We start from the raw sequence: 17159 nt of genomic DNA, 5'->3' as shown, positions 1-17159 counted from the left end.
GTATTTGAAATTGATTATGCGAAAATGGTCCAAGACGGGTTGTATTGATGGCATGTATGTAGTTTTGTTGAAAATGTACAACCTGATACTACTAAAATTATACAAACTGATCTAATAACATTATACAAACTGATTCTACTCAAATGTATATAAAACTGATTTTACATGTATTTGAAACTGATTCTGCGAAAATGGTAAAGGATGGGTCGAACTGATATCATGTATGTAGTTTTATTAAAAAAATATACAAGCTGATTCTACTAAAATTGTCACATCCCGAGCTCGACTCCACCATAGCACAATATTATCCGCTTTGGACCCCGACCATGCCCTCATGGTTTTGTTTTTAGGAACTCACACGATAACTTCCCAGTAGGTCACCCATCATGGGACTGCTCTCGCATGAACTCACTTAACTTCAGAGTTCTGATGGAACCCGAAGCCAGTAAGCTCCCAAAAGGCCTCATGCTAGGAAAAGATGGGAATATACATATAAGGCTTACAAGATCCTCACCCCTGGGCAATGTGGGATGTTACAATCCACTTCCCTTAGGGGCCTGACGTCCTCGTCGGCCCACTTCTGGGCAGAGATTGGTTATGATATCAAATTGTCACATCCCGGCCAGGCCCCCACCACATCCCGGGCTCAACTCCACCATAGCATGATATTGTTAGCTTTGGGCCTCGACCACGCCCTTACGGTTTTATTTTTGGGAACTCAAACGAGAACTTCCCAGTGGGTCACCCATCATGGGATTGCTCTTGCGCGAACTCGCTTAACTTTGGAGTTCCAATAGAACCCGAAGTCAATGAGCTCTCAAAAAGCCGCGTGCTACAAAGAGATGGGAATATACATATAAGACTTACATGATCCTCACCTCTGGGCGATGTGAGATGTTACAAAAATTATACAAACTGATTATACTAAAAAAAATATACAAAACTGATTCTACATGTATTTGAAATTGATTATCCAAAAATGGTTAATGACAGGTTTGACTAATGGCATGTATTTTAGTAATGAAGGATAGAGATGATGACACATTAATTTTATTAAATTATGTGGAAAAATGTAAAGAGGATGGACTAATTCTAACAATAAAGGATATAAGTTGAGTCTCCACTACATATAGTTTTGAAAGTGATTTCGCAAAAATGCTTGGATGAAGGGTAGAGATGATGACACATTAATTTTATTAAGTTATGTGGGCTAGGCTTTGTTAATAAATAGAACCGTTAGGAGTATGGCTATTATTTTAAAAAATTGTTTCAATGTTTTTTGTTTTTTTGTTATTTTGTTTTTTTTTTTTTTTTTTTTGTTTTTGAGTGAAAGTACGATATTCATTGATAGCGAAGGAATACGTACATAACAAGGGGTAAGGTTCTTACAATAGGCCTCGATAAAAACCTTGCCGGGGATTTCAACCTAGACTAAGGAAAAAAGAGCGTTCCGCACTAATTAGTTAACTAATATAGCTATCCTCAAATAATCGATCAGAAATCACATCGGGGAATCCTCAAGCCAAACGCCCGGGTTAACTAAAACTATACCCATTCTCGCCAACCGATGATCCACTTTATTGGATTCTCTTGGACCATATTCAAACTTCCAATAGGGAAATGGCTACAACATGAGATGAATATCATGCAAAAGGTGCCCAAATGGGCCATTGTTGGCAACCGTGTCCCGCTGCAAAGCCTTAATAACCAACAAAGCATCACCTTCAAAAATCAAACATGTTGCCTCCAATTGTCTGCCTACTTCCATAGCTGCACAAATTGCAAGAATCTCTACCAACATAGGTGAGCAAACCCTAGAAAACTGCACTGATTTGACCACTACAAACTTCCCATTCTTGTCACGAACCACCACCCTACTTCTTCTGAGAGCTCTATTTTCATCCCAAGCACCATCAAAGTTACATTTAATCCAACCATGGACAGGTTTTTGCCATTTATGCATGGTGGGAACCTCGCTGGACTTTTTAACTTCGTGCCACCCTTTATATTCATTCAACCAAGTTTGCGTTTTGGTATGAACATCCACTAGATCCATAGTTGCACCCCTCCACAAAAAAGGAGTTCCTTTCTTTCCAGATACTTCATATGATAGCTAATACCATATCGAAGCTCTTCCTTGACATCAAAGAAGTTAGCTCCGCCAGCTATTCCCTCATCCCCTTATGTCTCTCCCTTCTTATACGTAGACCCAAAAAACTTGAAACCATATAGATGCATACCTTGGACAGTCCAGTAATGCATGTTCTACAGTTTCGGGGTCCCTGCCACAGAATATGCATATTTCTTCCCTTGTAACATTCCGTTTTTGCAAGTTTACCTTAGTTGGTATCACATTCCAGCAACATTGCCAAACACAAATTTTTATTTTCCCCAGAACAAAGGCTCTCCAAGGTGCCTGTCATAAATATTTGATATCCACATTCATAGTAGACCCACTAGGTTCATCCTTAGAAATAACTCCGCAAGACCGAGCCACATGATAAGCACTCATTGTTGTGAAAATACCATTTTTCTCCCTATCCAAATCAAGGTACCAGGTTGTTTGAACAAACTTAAAGGGATGCATATGATCAGAGCAGCCTCTTTCTCATACAAAATACTATGAATTAACTCTGAATTCCAACCGGTGTTCTCATCCTCATTGAAGAGACAATTCACAGTTGTATCACACTCCACACCTATAGCACTTTATAAAAATGGTCTCTAGGCAACCAACTGTCAACCCAGATTTTGATTGAAGTCCTATCACCTACCTACCCTCCATCTTGCTCCCTTACAAATAATAATCCGAGCTTCCATAATACTTCTCCAGCAATAAGAGGACTTAGCTTTCACAAAGGCTAAAAGAAAATCATGCTTGGGAAAATACCTTGCTTTAAATAATTGGGCAACAAGGGACTTAGGCTGAAAGAGCATTCTCCAAACTTGTTTTTCCAGTTAAGCGAGATTAAAGGCATATAAGTCTTTGAAACCGAGACCTCATTCGCTTTTGGGTTTGCATAATTCGCACCACTTCAACCAATGAATCTTCTGTTTGCCTTGTTCCCGTCCCTACCAAAATTGAGCAACCATTTGATTTAATTCATTGCAAAACATTTTGGGCAATAAAAATGTCTACATTGTGTATAATGGTATGGCTTGGGCCAAAGTCTTGATTAGGATCTCTTTCCCCGCACTGCTAAGCAAACTACCTTTCCACCCATTAAGCTTCTTCCACAATCAATCCTTAATATATACAAAAATGGCTTTCTTAGCTTTACCAACAAAGACAGGAATCCCAAGATATCGATCATGATAGTTCACCCGTGGCATACCCAAACAAGCTGTTAGAAGTTGTCCATCGTACTCAATTAGATTTCCACTAAAGGCCACACAACTTTTTTGGAAATTAATTGCTTGACCAGAGGCCAATTCATAGGTTTTCAGCAAGTTTTTCACTTGTACGCACACATGAAGTTTGCTTCTAGGGAAAATAAAACTATCATATGCGAATAACAAATGGTGCACACTTGGTGCCTCTTTGCGCACCTTTACTCCTTCAATTCGTCCCTATCTTTCCCATGCCTCAAACATGACTGATAATCCCTCGGCACAAATGACAAAAAGGAATGGTGAAAGGGAATCCCTCTGCCTTATACCACGCTTTGGATGAATGTAGCCTACTGGATCACCATTTAGTTTGAACGAATAAGTAACTGTGGTAGCACATATCACCAGTTGAATCCATGCCTCCGCAAAACCCAACTTCCTCATCATTTGCTCAAGAAAATTCCATTCAATATGGTCATAGGCTTTGCTAATATCCAATTTCAAGGCCATCGCCCCGTTCCACCTATTTTTTTTCTTATGCATATAATGTGCAATCTCCAAAGCAACTAAGCTATTATCGGAAATTAATCTTTTTGGGACAAAAGCACTTTGTTCCAGAGAAATAATATCTGGAAGAATTCTCTTTAACCTGTTGGTAAGAACCTTTGAGCAAATCTTGTAAATGACGTTACATAAGCTAATCGCCCTAAGTTGTGTCATTAACGTTGGATCTTTGTTCTTCGGGATGATGGTAACATGAGTGAAGTTAATTTTTCGCAACATACAACCTGAAGACAACAGTGATCGAACCACAACGCAAACATCTTGTCCCACAATCTCCCACTGTTTCTAATAAAAGTCAGGGGACATATCGTCAGGACCCAGAGCCCTAGTCGAATGCATATGAAACAAGGCATGTTTGATTTCCTTATTCGAAAAAGGTAGGAGCAGTTTGGCATTCATCTCAACCGACACCTTTGGTTCAACATAGCTTAAGATTTTCGAAGCATTGGTAGGTTCCGGAGAATAAAAAATATTCATAAAGTAATCCACAATCACTCTTTCCATACCATTTTTATCTTCATGCCAGACACCATGTTCATCAAACAACCCAACTAAACCATTTATCTGTTGTCTTCTATTTGCACGTTCGTGGAAGTACTTCGTGTTTTTGTCCCCAAGCTGAATCCAATTTTCTCATGATCTTTGCCTCCAAAATGCTTCTTCCTGAGCTAGTAAGGAATGGAGTTTAGAATATAATTCATGGCGTTGAGCAATGGTTGTTTCAATGAACGGTTGACCGAATAAGCAATTTAATTTGTCCTTTGTTGCCGCTATCTCACTCGGAATAGACCTTTCACTATTTTCACCAACTTTAACAACTGGATTCTTGTAGCCTTGATCTTTTCAGTTACTAGTATTTTTCAATGTTTTTGCTAGGCTTTAGTTGTTTTTGGATTTTGTCTCTCCATAAATGTTTAAAAACTAGTAGAGTTCCTTGAAATATACTGTATGTTTTTGTCTAATGGTAAATATTTGATATTAATTTGTGGGATGATCATAATAGTAACAAATAACTATGGTAAGTTTTTTTTTTTATAATTAAAATAGCATTATTTAAGTGTGAAACCCAAACCAACAAAAATTGACCGGTTCGGTTTACTTTAGTCCAAAGTTATTCAATATATAGTAAAAATTTAACTATCCAAGTTGATATAAACGTGGCATGTTTCAATGGTTCATACAATTGACTTTTATCTACCACTAAATACAAGGGACAAGTTCAAAACATGGACACTTTCATAAAACTTATGAACCTCCACAATAGTCATTCATTACTACGTTCTAGTGATATTTTTCTTTACTTAGAAGTGAGTGGTTTTAGGTTTGAATCTCATGCATGACAAATTTAATACCAAGTTAGGTTGTCCATTGTGTTGTTCAATCGAACTCCCCTCCCCTTAGTGTAAAAATATCGATGTACTAAAAAAAAACCCACAATAATAGTGAATTAATTAATGCAAAATAAAATTTTAAAATTAGTTAGGCTTTTTTTTTTTTTGAATCTCGGACTGGACTAACTTCATGGACTAAGCTGGACTGACTTAGACTAGACTAAGCTGGATTAACTTAGTGAAGCGTTTGGTGCAGTGTCGGATTAAGAAGCTAGACTAACTTCTAGTTCTAGTTCAATTCCTAGCCTTCCAAATTAATTCCAATTACCCCCAATGATTCAAAACTACAAATAAACAACAAATTTCTAGAGGATCTGCATAATGAACAGCCAACCATTTGAAGAATATAATCAAATTTTAAAGGGCTAATATTTTTCACACAACTCCATCAATCATAATCAAAATTCTAAACTTGTTCGAATTCTAAGTAGCAAGATAATTGCAAGATTCATATACATACTGTAAGTATGTAACCACAAAAAGCAAAACTTGAATTTGGCTTGCTAGAGTACAAGAGCATCACCAGTAGCTCTTGAATAGCCACTGCACAAAATTGAAAACCCAGAAAAATAAAAACACCATCGATCAAAGAACAGGAAACCCACAAACTAAAACTAATCAAAACAATTTAAAAGGATTTAAAACCCCAATTAATTATTAAGTAAAAATAAAGTCGCACCCGAAGGCCATGCCATCTGGATCGAGGTCGATGATGTCACAGCCCGTCCCGAAATTTCATTTATCGTGGATGTGAAATGACGGAATTGCCCTTAAAGGTTGTTATGGTATGTGTGACATGTTTATTTGAATATTGCATACTCTCCTAAGTTTTTGGAAAATAAAGTAAGTAGATTAAAATTGTATACATTTTTGTGTGGTTAGGGACTTAAAGAAAATTGGATTGTGGTTTGTTTTGGGTGGACCACACACACATGGAACACATACCCTCACCCTAGGGCTGGGCACAGGCCAGGCCGGGCCCAAATTTGGAGGGACCGGACCAGACCCATATGAAAATGCAATAGGCCGGGTCGGGGCAAGTAATGGAATTTCAAATTTTGGAACCGAACCTAACCCGCCCGTTTGAAACGGGCCGATTCGAGCCAGGTTCACGGGTCCAATCTTCTTCTTCTCCGATCTGGAGCCTCGCAGTCTTCGTCTTCTTCGATCTGTAGCAATCGAGTTGAGCCCATTGTCTTTTCTGATCTGGAGCTTCGTAATCTTCGTCTTCTCTGATGGTGAGTTAATTTCGCAAGTCGTGACTCATTTGGTGAGCCTGGTCGCTGCTGTGATTTCGACGCAGTAGAGGGTGGAAGGAAGACCAGAATGAGAACAGAGAAAGAAAGTGGGGGATCTGTACAATTACATAAATCCTATCAGAAAATCAAGCAAATCCCACATCAAGTCAAAATCAAACAAATCCCATATCACAAATACCCCCAAACCAAAACCCATATCTTACTGATTGATCTTAAAAAACAAAAAAAAAAAAAAAAAACAAAAACAAAAAAAAAAAAAAAAAAAAAAAACCAAAACCCATATAAAAAAATTCCCCCAAAAAACCAAACAACCCCAAAGGGTTTCTCATCTCACGTGCCTCCTCGTTTTCCTTTGTAAATGCCTTCAGACCAATAACACCCACAGTCTTTCTTCTTCCTCTTTGACCCACCCAACACAGGACAAGAGAAAAGAAGCAAGAGGAATCCTATCAATCATTACAACCTTATTTTCTATTATATTATATTATATTCTCTTCCATTCCAGAGAGATGAGAGAGATGAGAGAGAGAATGGAGAGAAACAAGCAATACCCAATTACTATACTTCAAATGCTTAACGTCGACGAACTCATCCTGATGGCTGGTGGAATGGACCTCGATCGATGCCGGAAATGGTGGTCAAGTGGTGGGTAGGATGGACCTCGATCGACGGAGACAGGACGAAATGTTAAGTTTAGGAGAAGGATCGTGAGGGAGAAGTTGAGAGTTCTTAGAGTGTCTAGAGAATTCTACATAACCTAAACAAATGAACGGTGGAGATTTAATCTCCCAGTGGAAATGGTTCGGGCCGGGGCCCCGTTTTATCTGAAATTTGTACCCACCTCGCCCCACTAATTAAATGGACCCGCCCCGTTTTGAATTTACAATATATGTACCCGCCCCGTACCCGCCCCAAATTGCAATTACCCACCCCGACCCGCGGGTGCAGGACCTGTTTGCCCAGCCCTACCTCACCCCGTGCTCTCTCTCTCCTCCATCTCAGTTCACTCTCTCTCCCTCCCTTTCGAACTTGTACGGACAAGAGAAAAACCCCTCAAAACTTCACAGATCGATGTCAAAAAGGGAATTCTAAGCCTACATGGAGCTTAGTGAGGTCCTAAGGAAGCTCGGAGTACTTAGTTTGAAGGTTTTGGACGTCGGGATCGCATGGTTCGAAGTTTGCCGATTTTCTTGGATTTTCTCCGGTGAGATTTCATGTGTTTTTAGCCTTAAATTAGTACATCATGATTCTTCATGTTTAAGGCTTCATTTTGGTGAAAATTTAGTGAAAAATGGTGCAAAAATCGAGTGAGAAAAGGGCGATTGCAGGTGTGCCCAGTTTTCCGACACCGGCGAGATTTTTTGACGTCTGGAGGTAGGGGATGACGCGCGTGGGGGCACGTAGGTCTGTGCCTCTCCCGACGCGTGGGGGCGCGTGCGGCATTGAATTTTTTTTTAAAAATACCTCGACGTTCGTGACGTCGAGTAGATCACTATGGTATATTCATATACCCAAATTGAGCATCGTATGAGAAATTATTACGCATTGTTGGTCATGTGCTTTAAAATAACGTTTTTATAGTTGTTTCGCATATAGGTGAGACCTATTCCGAGGACGAGCACGTTCAAGGGCGTCACAGGAGGTTCCGACCCTTCGACATACCAGTGAGTGGGCATTTATTTTTTGTTTATACCTATATACTACTGATTTTTTCCCATAAATTGAATTTAAATAAAAGTATGTTTTAAAATGCCATGCATACATAATATATGAATTATATGAATTAGTATTTGATGCATATATGTGAAATGGTGATGTGGACGCACATGTGAGTATCAGGTGAGTTTTATGTGTTCATGTGAATTATTAATGATATGAATTGTGTTGAAAGCTCATAACCTGCCCCCTTGGTGTTAGTGCTTATATTATTCACCCCGCACCACACGCTCACCTTGGATCTAAGTAGGTGCATGTCGAACAGACCATTAGAGGTGGTTCTGACATGTCGTACAGACCATTAGAGGTGGTTCCGACTTGTAGGTGACTTTAGATTATTATACAGTTGTTGATGAGAGAAGCACTAGAGCGTATTCTTACACCATTCTTGTCATACAGACTACTTCAGGTAGTTCCGATTTATGTGCAGAGTAGTGTCGTACAGGTCACAGTGGTGACTCCGATTGGGTTGGATATTGAGCTATAGAATTAACCATACATGACAGCTGCAGGGTTTCCGGTTGATTCCTCATTTCACCTGTTATACTGATGCATCCTTATTATGTTCGAAACATAGCATGGCATATTTCTTGAAAAGTATTAAAGACTTGTGATTTGAGTTAATTGCTGTTATATGGTTATATATATACTATATTTCTGGAAAAATATACAGGTTTTACAGTGAGGGGTTAGAAGTGTTGTTAAATGAAATATTTTCGAAAAGCTTTGTTGTACTGACCCACTCAATCTTGTTTTGTGCCCCTCCAGGTTCTAGTTAGCAGTGTTGGTGGCTCACGAGGATTCCCACGGCATTCTGACAAACTACTTAAATGTAGGACTCACTTTCGGGTGTTGTAATTTAGTAATGGTCCTACTTGACTGCACTTAGTACTTATGCTCTGAATATGTGTGTTTCACACTTAAACTCATTCTAGCATGCTAGTTGGATATTATTGCTAGTAGTTGGTTTTTATTCCTTCGTATTTCTTTTATCTTTTGCTTCCGCATTGCACTTTTGGTTACGTCACGCCCACGTGACGGCCAACACGCCTTGATTCTAGGATTGGGGTGTGTCAGTTTGGTATCAGAGCGTAGGTTTGCAGTCATGTATAAATTGTTAATGCTCTAATGATCTTTTGGTGTCTTCTGTCAGAACCATGCCGCCTCGTAGGGAATCACGTCGTGCTCCTGAGCCTAATGTCCCTGACATAACACAATTAGGGGAAGCGATGACCCATGCCTTTAAGAATGCAATCCGTCCTCCTCCTCCTCCTCCTTTGAGAACACCCTTGAAGACTATGTACAATCTGAAATTAGACCGCTTCATGGGTAATAAGGGTCATGAAGGGGCAGAAAAGTGGTTAGACCATATTGAGAAGACCTTTCAGGTGATGTAGAGTCAAGGAAATCTTCCTGTTAGTACATGGGTCGAGACCACTACTTGGTTTTGAGGACGAGAGCCATCAGCTTAGTGGGTAAATCAAACTCAGTTTACGTCACCTGAAGCGGCAACTGATTGGGAAGTATTCAAAGAGAATTTTAAGAAAATATTGGTTCCCCCGAAGTACATTGATCGTAAGAAGCAGAAGTTCACTCAATTGAAGCAAAAGAATATGTCGGCGCATCAGTATTACAGGAAGTTTACAGACTTATCTCGCTATGATCCTGATACAGCTGGTGATCAGGTAAATATACTTCGCCGTTTTAAGCAGGGAACTAAAAGGAAATGGCGGACGTTTGCTAGTGCGATTCCTTGCACCATTTACCATGAATTTTATGAGATTTTGGTTCGGATGGAGGATTTCGAAAACCTTCCTAGTAATAGTGAGGAAGATGAAAATAAGAATGATAATCAGAAGAAAGATGACAAAGGTAAAGGTATTTCCACTCATGGACCCCGTAAGACACATAATTTCAAGAGAAGTGGAGCGAGCTTGAGTTCTTCCAGCAGAGGATTTAGTGTCACAGGCCCAAGGAGAGGTGGAAGATTTACTAGTGGACCCAGGTTTCAAAGACAGAGAGACTTTGGTGGTGCTGGTGGTTCAGGTCCTCCGTTGTGCCACCGTTGTAATTTCAGACATCATGGAGATTATAGGAGAAGTGGCGGTGGTTACTACACTTGTGGACAGATGGGACATAGAGATGCTCAATGTCCCTAGAGTCAGCAGAGGCCTCAGCAGTCTGTTATGCCACCTTCAGCGCCGATTCAACAGAACTTTGGATCAAGCAGTTATGGTTAGACGGGTCGTGGTGGTGCTTACCATTATCAGGGTGGTGCTGCTCCCTATACTTCCGGACAGAATCAGTATTCCCAGGATCTATCTGGGTATTCCCAAGACCCTGGAAGTTGTACTTCATATCCTTCCATGCCAGCTAGCGTATCTCAGTGGTATCAGAGAGGTCATCCCTGACAGGGAGAGGTTGCTGCTAGCAGTGCATGACTGTCTAGACAGTCTAGTCAGACAGGACAAATACGTACTTCTCAGAGGCGAGGTAATCAAGGAAATAAAGGTCATGGAGGACGACAACAAGCTCATGGACGTGTTAATCACATCTCACTGCAAGATGCTCAGAATCATCCGGACTTGATTATGGGTACGTTAAACATCCTTGGTCACTTTGCTAGAGTTTTGATTGATTGTGGTGCTACACATTCTGTGATTTCTCATACATTTGCTCAAATGACACAACCTCACCCTACACCCTTAGGATTTGATTTAGAGTTTGTTATGCCTAGAGGGGATAAATGTTATGTTGATAGTGTTTATCCAGGGTGTCCAGTGATGGTAGATGGTGTAGTTATGCCAGCTAATCTTATCCCGTTAGATATTGTGGATTTTGATGTGATTTTAGGGGCAAATTGGTTGCATTATAATCGTGCCCATATAGATTGTTATGGGAAATCAGTTACCTTTCATTGTCCTGGACTACCAGAAGTTACTTTTGTGGGTGAAAGAAGTAGGGTAAGACATGGTGTTATTTCTGCCATGAGAGCAAAGAAGTTGTTATCAAAAGGTTGTCAAGGATACTTAGCATATGTGGTGTTAAATGATGTTGTTCCTAGCAGTGTGGAGGAAGTTGGAGTAGTCAGACACTATCCTGATGTATTCCCAGATGATTTGTCTGGATTGCCGCCAGACAGAAATGTGGAATTTTCTATTGATTTGCTTCCAGGTACGGATCCTATATCTTTGACTCCATATAGAATGGCTCCAGCTGAATTGAGAGAGTTAAAAATTCAGTTACAGAAATTAACTGATAAATGTTTCATTCAACCTAGTACTTCACCTTGGGGAGCTCCGGTGTTGTTTGTAAGAAAGAAAGATGGAACTTTGAGATTATGTATTGATTACAGGCAATTGAATCGGGTAACGATTAAAAACCGTTATCCATTGCCTCATATCGATGATTTATTTGATCAGCTTAAAGGTGCATGTGTGTTCTTTAAGATTGATTTGAGATCTGGTTATTATCAGTTGAAGATTAAAGATGAAGATGTACCTAAAACAGTTTTCAAGACTCGTTATGGACATTATGAGTTTTTAGTGATGCCATTTGGATTGACTAATGCACCTGCAACTTTCATGAGGTTAATGAATGAAGTATTCCAGCAATATCTTGATAGGTTTGTCATTGTTTTTATTGATGATATTCTGGTATACTCTAAGTCGAAAGCAGATCATATTCGACATCTTAACTTGGTATTAAAGAAATTGAGGGAACATCGGTTGTATGCCAAGTTTAGCAAATGCCAGTTTTGGTTGAATCAAGTGGTATTTTTGGGACATGTAGTATCGGCACAAGGAATTCAAGTAGATCATCAAAAGTTAGCAGCAGTGAAGAATTGGGAACAACCACGAACCGTTACAGAAGTACGGAGTTTTCTTGGTCTAGCAGGTTATTATCGACGGTTTATTCAAGATTTTTCTATGATTGCTTTACCACTAACGAAGTTAACCAGGAAGGATGTTAAGTTCGAGTGGGACGAGAATTATGAGCAAAGTTTCCAGCAGCTGAAATATTGCCTCACTCATGCTCCAGTATTGGTACTTCTTGACGATAACGGTAACTTTGAGATTTACAGTGATGCTTCCTTGAATGGTTTGGGATGTGTCTTGATGCATCATAATAGAGTGATCGCCTATGCTTCTCGACAGTTGAAGATTCATGAAATGAATTATCCTACTCACGATCTTGAGTTGGCAGCCATTGTCTTTGCTTTGAAGATTTGGAGACATTATCTCTATGGTGAGAATGTCATATCTTCACAGATCATAAGAGTCTTCAGTATCTTTTTACTCAGCATGATCTTAATCTTCGTCAGCGAAGGTGGATGGAGTTACTAAGTGATTATGACTACACTATTGAGTATCATTTGGGTAGTGCAATTGTGGTAGCTGATGCACTGAGTAGGAAACTTCAAGGTTGACTTAATGCTTTGTATGCTTGCCGTGTTCCTCTTTTGTAGATTTGAGAGCTACTGGAGTAAAGTTGGAGTTAGAAGAACGAAGAGAAGCTTTTCTTGCTAGTTTCCAAGTCAGGCCAATTTTGGTCGATCGTGTACTTAAAGCTCAGATGGTTGATGAAGAGATTCAAAAAATGATCCGATTGAGAAACGAAGGGAAAAAGAAAGACCTCAGAATTCGTGAATCAGATGGCATGCTTATGCAAGAGAACAAAATGTATGTGCCAAATAATGAGGAATTAAAGAAGGAAATTTTGGATGAAGCACATTGTTCGGCTTATGCGATGCATCCAGGAGGAACTAAGATGTACCATACCATTCGACCATTTTATTATTGGCCGGGTATGAAAAGAGAAATTGCAGAATATGTAAGTAGGTGTATTGTTTGTTAGCAAGTCAAAGCAGAAAGAAATAAACCTTTTGGATGGATGCAACCACTTCCTGTTCCTCAGTGGAAATAGGAAAATATAACTATGAATTTTGTGTATAAACTTCCACGTACACATAATGGATTTGATGGTGTTTGAGTGGTTGTAGATCGGCTTACCAAGTCAGCACACTTCATTCCAGTGAGAGAAAAGTATCCCCTGAATAAATTGGCTAAGTTGTTCATCACGAAGATTGTGAAGTATCATGGAGTTCTAGTGAATATTATTTCTGATCGAGATCCAAAATTTACTTCTAAGTTTTGGATAGTTTTTCAGGAAGCTCTTGGTACGAAATTGCTTTACAGCACTGCTTATCATCCTCAAACCGATGGACAATCAAAGAGGACTATTCAGACGTTAGAGGATTTGCTAAGATCTTCAGTGTTACAGTTTGGTGATTCTTGGCATGATCGCCTAGACTTGATGGAATTTGCCTACAATAATAGTTTTCAATCGGGCATTGGTATGTCACCATTTGAGGCACTTTATGGTAGAGCTTGTCGTACGCCATTGTGTTGGTCAGAGGTTGGCGAAAGAGTGCTAGAGGGCCTAGAGATTGTGGATGAGACTACTCAAAATGTTCAGGTGATTAAGTCTAACCTGAAAACGGCCCAAGATTGACAGAAGAGTTTAGCAGATAAACATGCCACTAATCGAGTATATGATGTGGGTAATTTGGTATTCTTGAAATTGTCACCTTGGAGAGGTGTAGTGCGGTTTGGAAAGAAAGGCAAGCTAAGTCCTAGGTATATAGGACCTTATGAAATCACTGAAAGGATTGGTGAAGTTGCTTACATATTGGAGTTGCCTCCAGAGTTATCTAAGGTGCATAATGTGTTTCATGTCTCGATGCTTCGACATTGTGTTTCAGATCCTTCACATGTGATTCTTCCTTAACCTTTAGAGATTAATCCGGATTTGACGTATGATGAGGAATCAGTGACTATCTTGGATTGGAAAGACAAAGTTATAAGGAATAAGACAGTGAGCTTGGTAAAAGTATTGTGGAGGGAGGAACCACTCAGTAGAAGAAGCTACTTGGGAGACAGAAGATCGAATGAGAGAGATGTATCCAAGGTTGTTTTATGAGTATTAGTGGATTGAGTGTTGTATGAATTTCGAGGATGAAATTCTATAAGGAGGGTAGATTGTCACAGCCTGTCCCGAAATTTCATTTATCGTGGATGTGAAATGACGGAATTGCCCTTAAAGGTTGTTATGGTATGTGTGACATGTTTATTTGAATATTGCACTCTCCTAAGTTTTTGGAAAATAAAGTAAGTAGATTAAAATTGTATACATTTTTGTGTGGTTAGGGACTTAAAGAAAATTGGATTGTGGTTTGTTTTGGGTGGACCACACACACACGGGACACATACCCTCACCCCGTGCTCTCTCTTTCCTCCCTCTCAGTTCACTCTCTCTCCCTCCCTTTCGAACTTGTACGGACAAGAGCAAAACCCCTCAAAACTTCACAGATCGACGTCAAAAAGGGAATTCTAAGTCTATAAGGAGCTTAGTGAGGTCCCAAGGAAGCTCGGAGTACTTAGTTTGAAGGTTTTGGACGTCGAGATCGCAGGGTTCGAAGTTGGCCGGTTTTCTTGGATTTTCTCCTGTGAGATTTTGTGTGTTTTTAGCCTTAAATTATTACATCGTGATTCCTCATGTTTAAGGCTTCATTTTGGTGAAAATTTCATGAAAAATGGTGCAAAAATTGAGCAAGAAAAGGGCGATTGCAGGTCTGCCTAATTTTCCGGCGCCGACGAGATTTTCCAACATCTGGAGGTAGGGGATGACGCACGTGGGGGCGCGTAGGTCAGTGCCTCTCCCGGCGCGTGGGGGCACGTGCGACTTGAAATTTTTTCTAAGAATACCTCGACGTCCGTGACGTCAAGTAGGTCACTGTGGTATATTCATATACCCAAATTGAGCATCGTATGAGAAGTTATTACGCATTGTTGGTCATGTGCTTTAAAATAACGTTTTTATAGTTGTTTCGCATATAGGTGAGACCTATCCCGAGGATGAGCGCGTTCAAGGGCGTCACAGGGGGTTACGACCCTTCGACATACCAGTGAGTGGGCATTTATTTTCTGTTTATACCTATATACTACTGATTTTTTCCCAGAAATTGAATTTAAATGAAAGTATGTTTTAAAATGCCATGCATACATAATATATGAATTATATGAATTAGTATTTGATGCATATATGTGAAATGGTGTTGTGGACGCACAGGTGAGTATTAAGTGAGTTTTATGTGTTCATGTGAATTATTAATGATATGAATTGTGTTGAGAGCTCATAACCTGCACCACTGGTGTTAGTGCTTATATTATTCACCTCGCACCACACGCTCACCTTGGATCCAAGTAGGTGCATGTCGAACAGACTATTAGAGGTGGTTCCGACATGTCGTACGACCATTAGAGGTGGTTTCAACTTGTAGGTGACTTTATATTATTATACAGTTGTTGAAAAGAGAAGCATTAGAGTGTATTCTTACACTATTCTTGTCGTACAGACTACTTCAAGTAGTTCCGATTTATGTGCAGAGTAGTGCCGTACAGGTCACAGTGGTGACTCCAGTTGGGTTGGATATTGAGCTATAGAATTAACCATACAGGACAGCTGCAGGGTCTTCGGTTGATTCCTTATTTTACCTGTTATATTGATGCATCCTTATTATGTTCGAAGCATAGCATGACATATTTCTTGAAAAGTATTATAGACTTGTGATTTGAGTTAATTGCTGTTATATGGTTATATATATACTATTTTTCTGGGAAAGTATACAGGTTTTACAATGAGGGGTTAGAAGTGTTGATAAATGAAATATTTTTCAAAAGCTTTGTTTTACTGACCCATGTTGCGAAATAGATTAAGCACACAAATTAAACCCTCTTTTTGTCAAATTGTAGCAAAGATGTAAGTAGGGATCGTTCTAGACCGGGGATTAGGAAGGATTGCTAAACGCTTGGAAACTGACTTAAACACTAAAAAACAAAGTTAAAAACACTAAACTAGACTCAAAGAATGCAAAACTAAAAGTTAAAACACTTAAACAAACCTAAAACTTAAAACAGCAACTAGAAGGCTCAAAACTGCCTAAAAACCACTTTCTGGGCAGTTTTGAGCACCTACACTAATTTGGACGAAATTTGATGAAAACTTGAATCAAAATACTTAGAAACACAAATCAAAACACTTTCTAACTAATCTAAGACTTCAAATTAAAGGGGGAATTGTTTTGGACTAAAATTGAAAACAAAACAGAAACTTGAAACTAAACAGATTGTAAAAACGATTTTGGTGAAATAGATGGATAAAAGGCTAGTTAGGAGGTTCTTCTCCACACATGTCACACTTGCAAACAAAACGATTTTCAGCTGTTCTTCCGATAAATTATGAATACTCAACACCCCAATTTAACCGTGAATTGCACTAACTAACCCTCAGTTTTTCCACGAGTTATTAAGTTGGATGATTGCATACGACAACCCAAAACATTCCCTACAAGTTCCCTACATGAATTGCATAATAGAGATACAAGCAAGAATCATTACGTTCTATGAAAAACATAAGCATTGACGAAGCATTTGTTACTATGAATTGCATGAAACTTATGCTAAGAATTCATTCAACGCGATCGTTTTCAAGCGATCTTCACTACTTGTGATTATAAGATTGTAACTATTAGGTGAAACTCCCTCATAATCTAGCATCATATTCATGCATGAAAACTAAGCGTGCACTCTCAATCAACATACATAAATAAGTATCAATCAAATAGATGAACGAATTGAATCCACAACTTATGAAATAACAACTGAATGTAATCGAATCAAATTGCAAGCATGTACATGGTTTCGAATCACCCCCCAACTTTGGGGGTTTAGTTCCTCATACTCACAACACAAAGTTTATTGAATTGAAACATCAAAGACATAAGAAAGATTACACCTAAAATGCCAAAGAAGTCCACTTTGAAATCTGCACAGGAAGC

At 39.3% G+C, this 17159-nt stretch overlaps 1 protein-coding gene across 1 annotated transcript; it reads right to left on the bottom strand.

Annotated features, from left to right (window-relative positions):
* Positions 1 to 1624: 1624 nt before the first annotated feature.
* LOC126611859 (uncharacterized) lies at positions 1625 to 2056 on the bottom strand. The gene has a single exon (XM_050280189.1). The coding sequence runs from the start codon at positions 2054 to 2056 to the stop codon at positions 1625 to 1627; it is 432 nt and encodes a 143-aa protein (XP_050136146.1).
* Positions 2057 to 17159: the final 15103 nt, after the last annotated feature.

This window comes from Malus sylvestris, chromosome 17, assembly GCF_916048215.2.
Source record: "Malus sylvestris chromosome 17, drMalSylv7.2, whole genome shotgun sequence".
Classification (NCBI taxonomy): Eukaryota; Viridiplantae; Streptophyta; class Magnoliopsida; order Rosales; family Rosaceae; genus Malus; species Malus sylvestris.
Note: the sequence above shows the minus strand (reverse complement) of the source record. Positions and strands in the feature narration are given on the sequence as shown.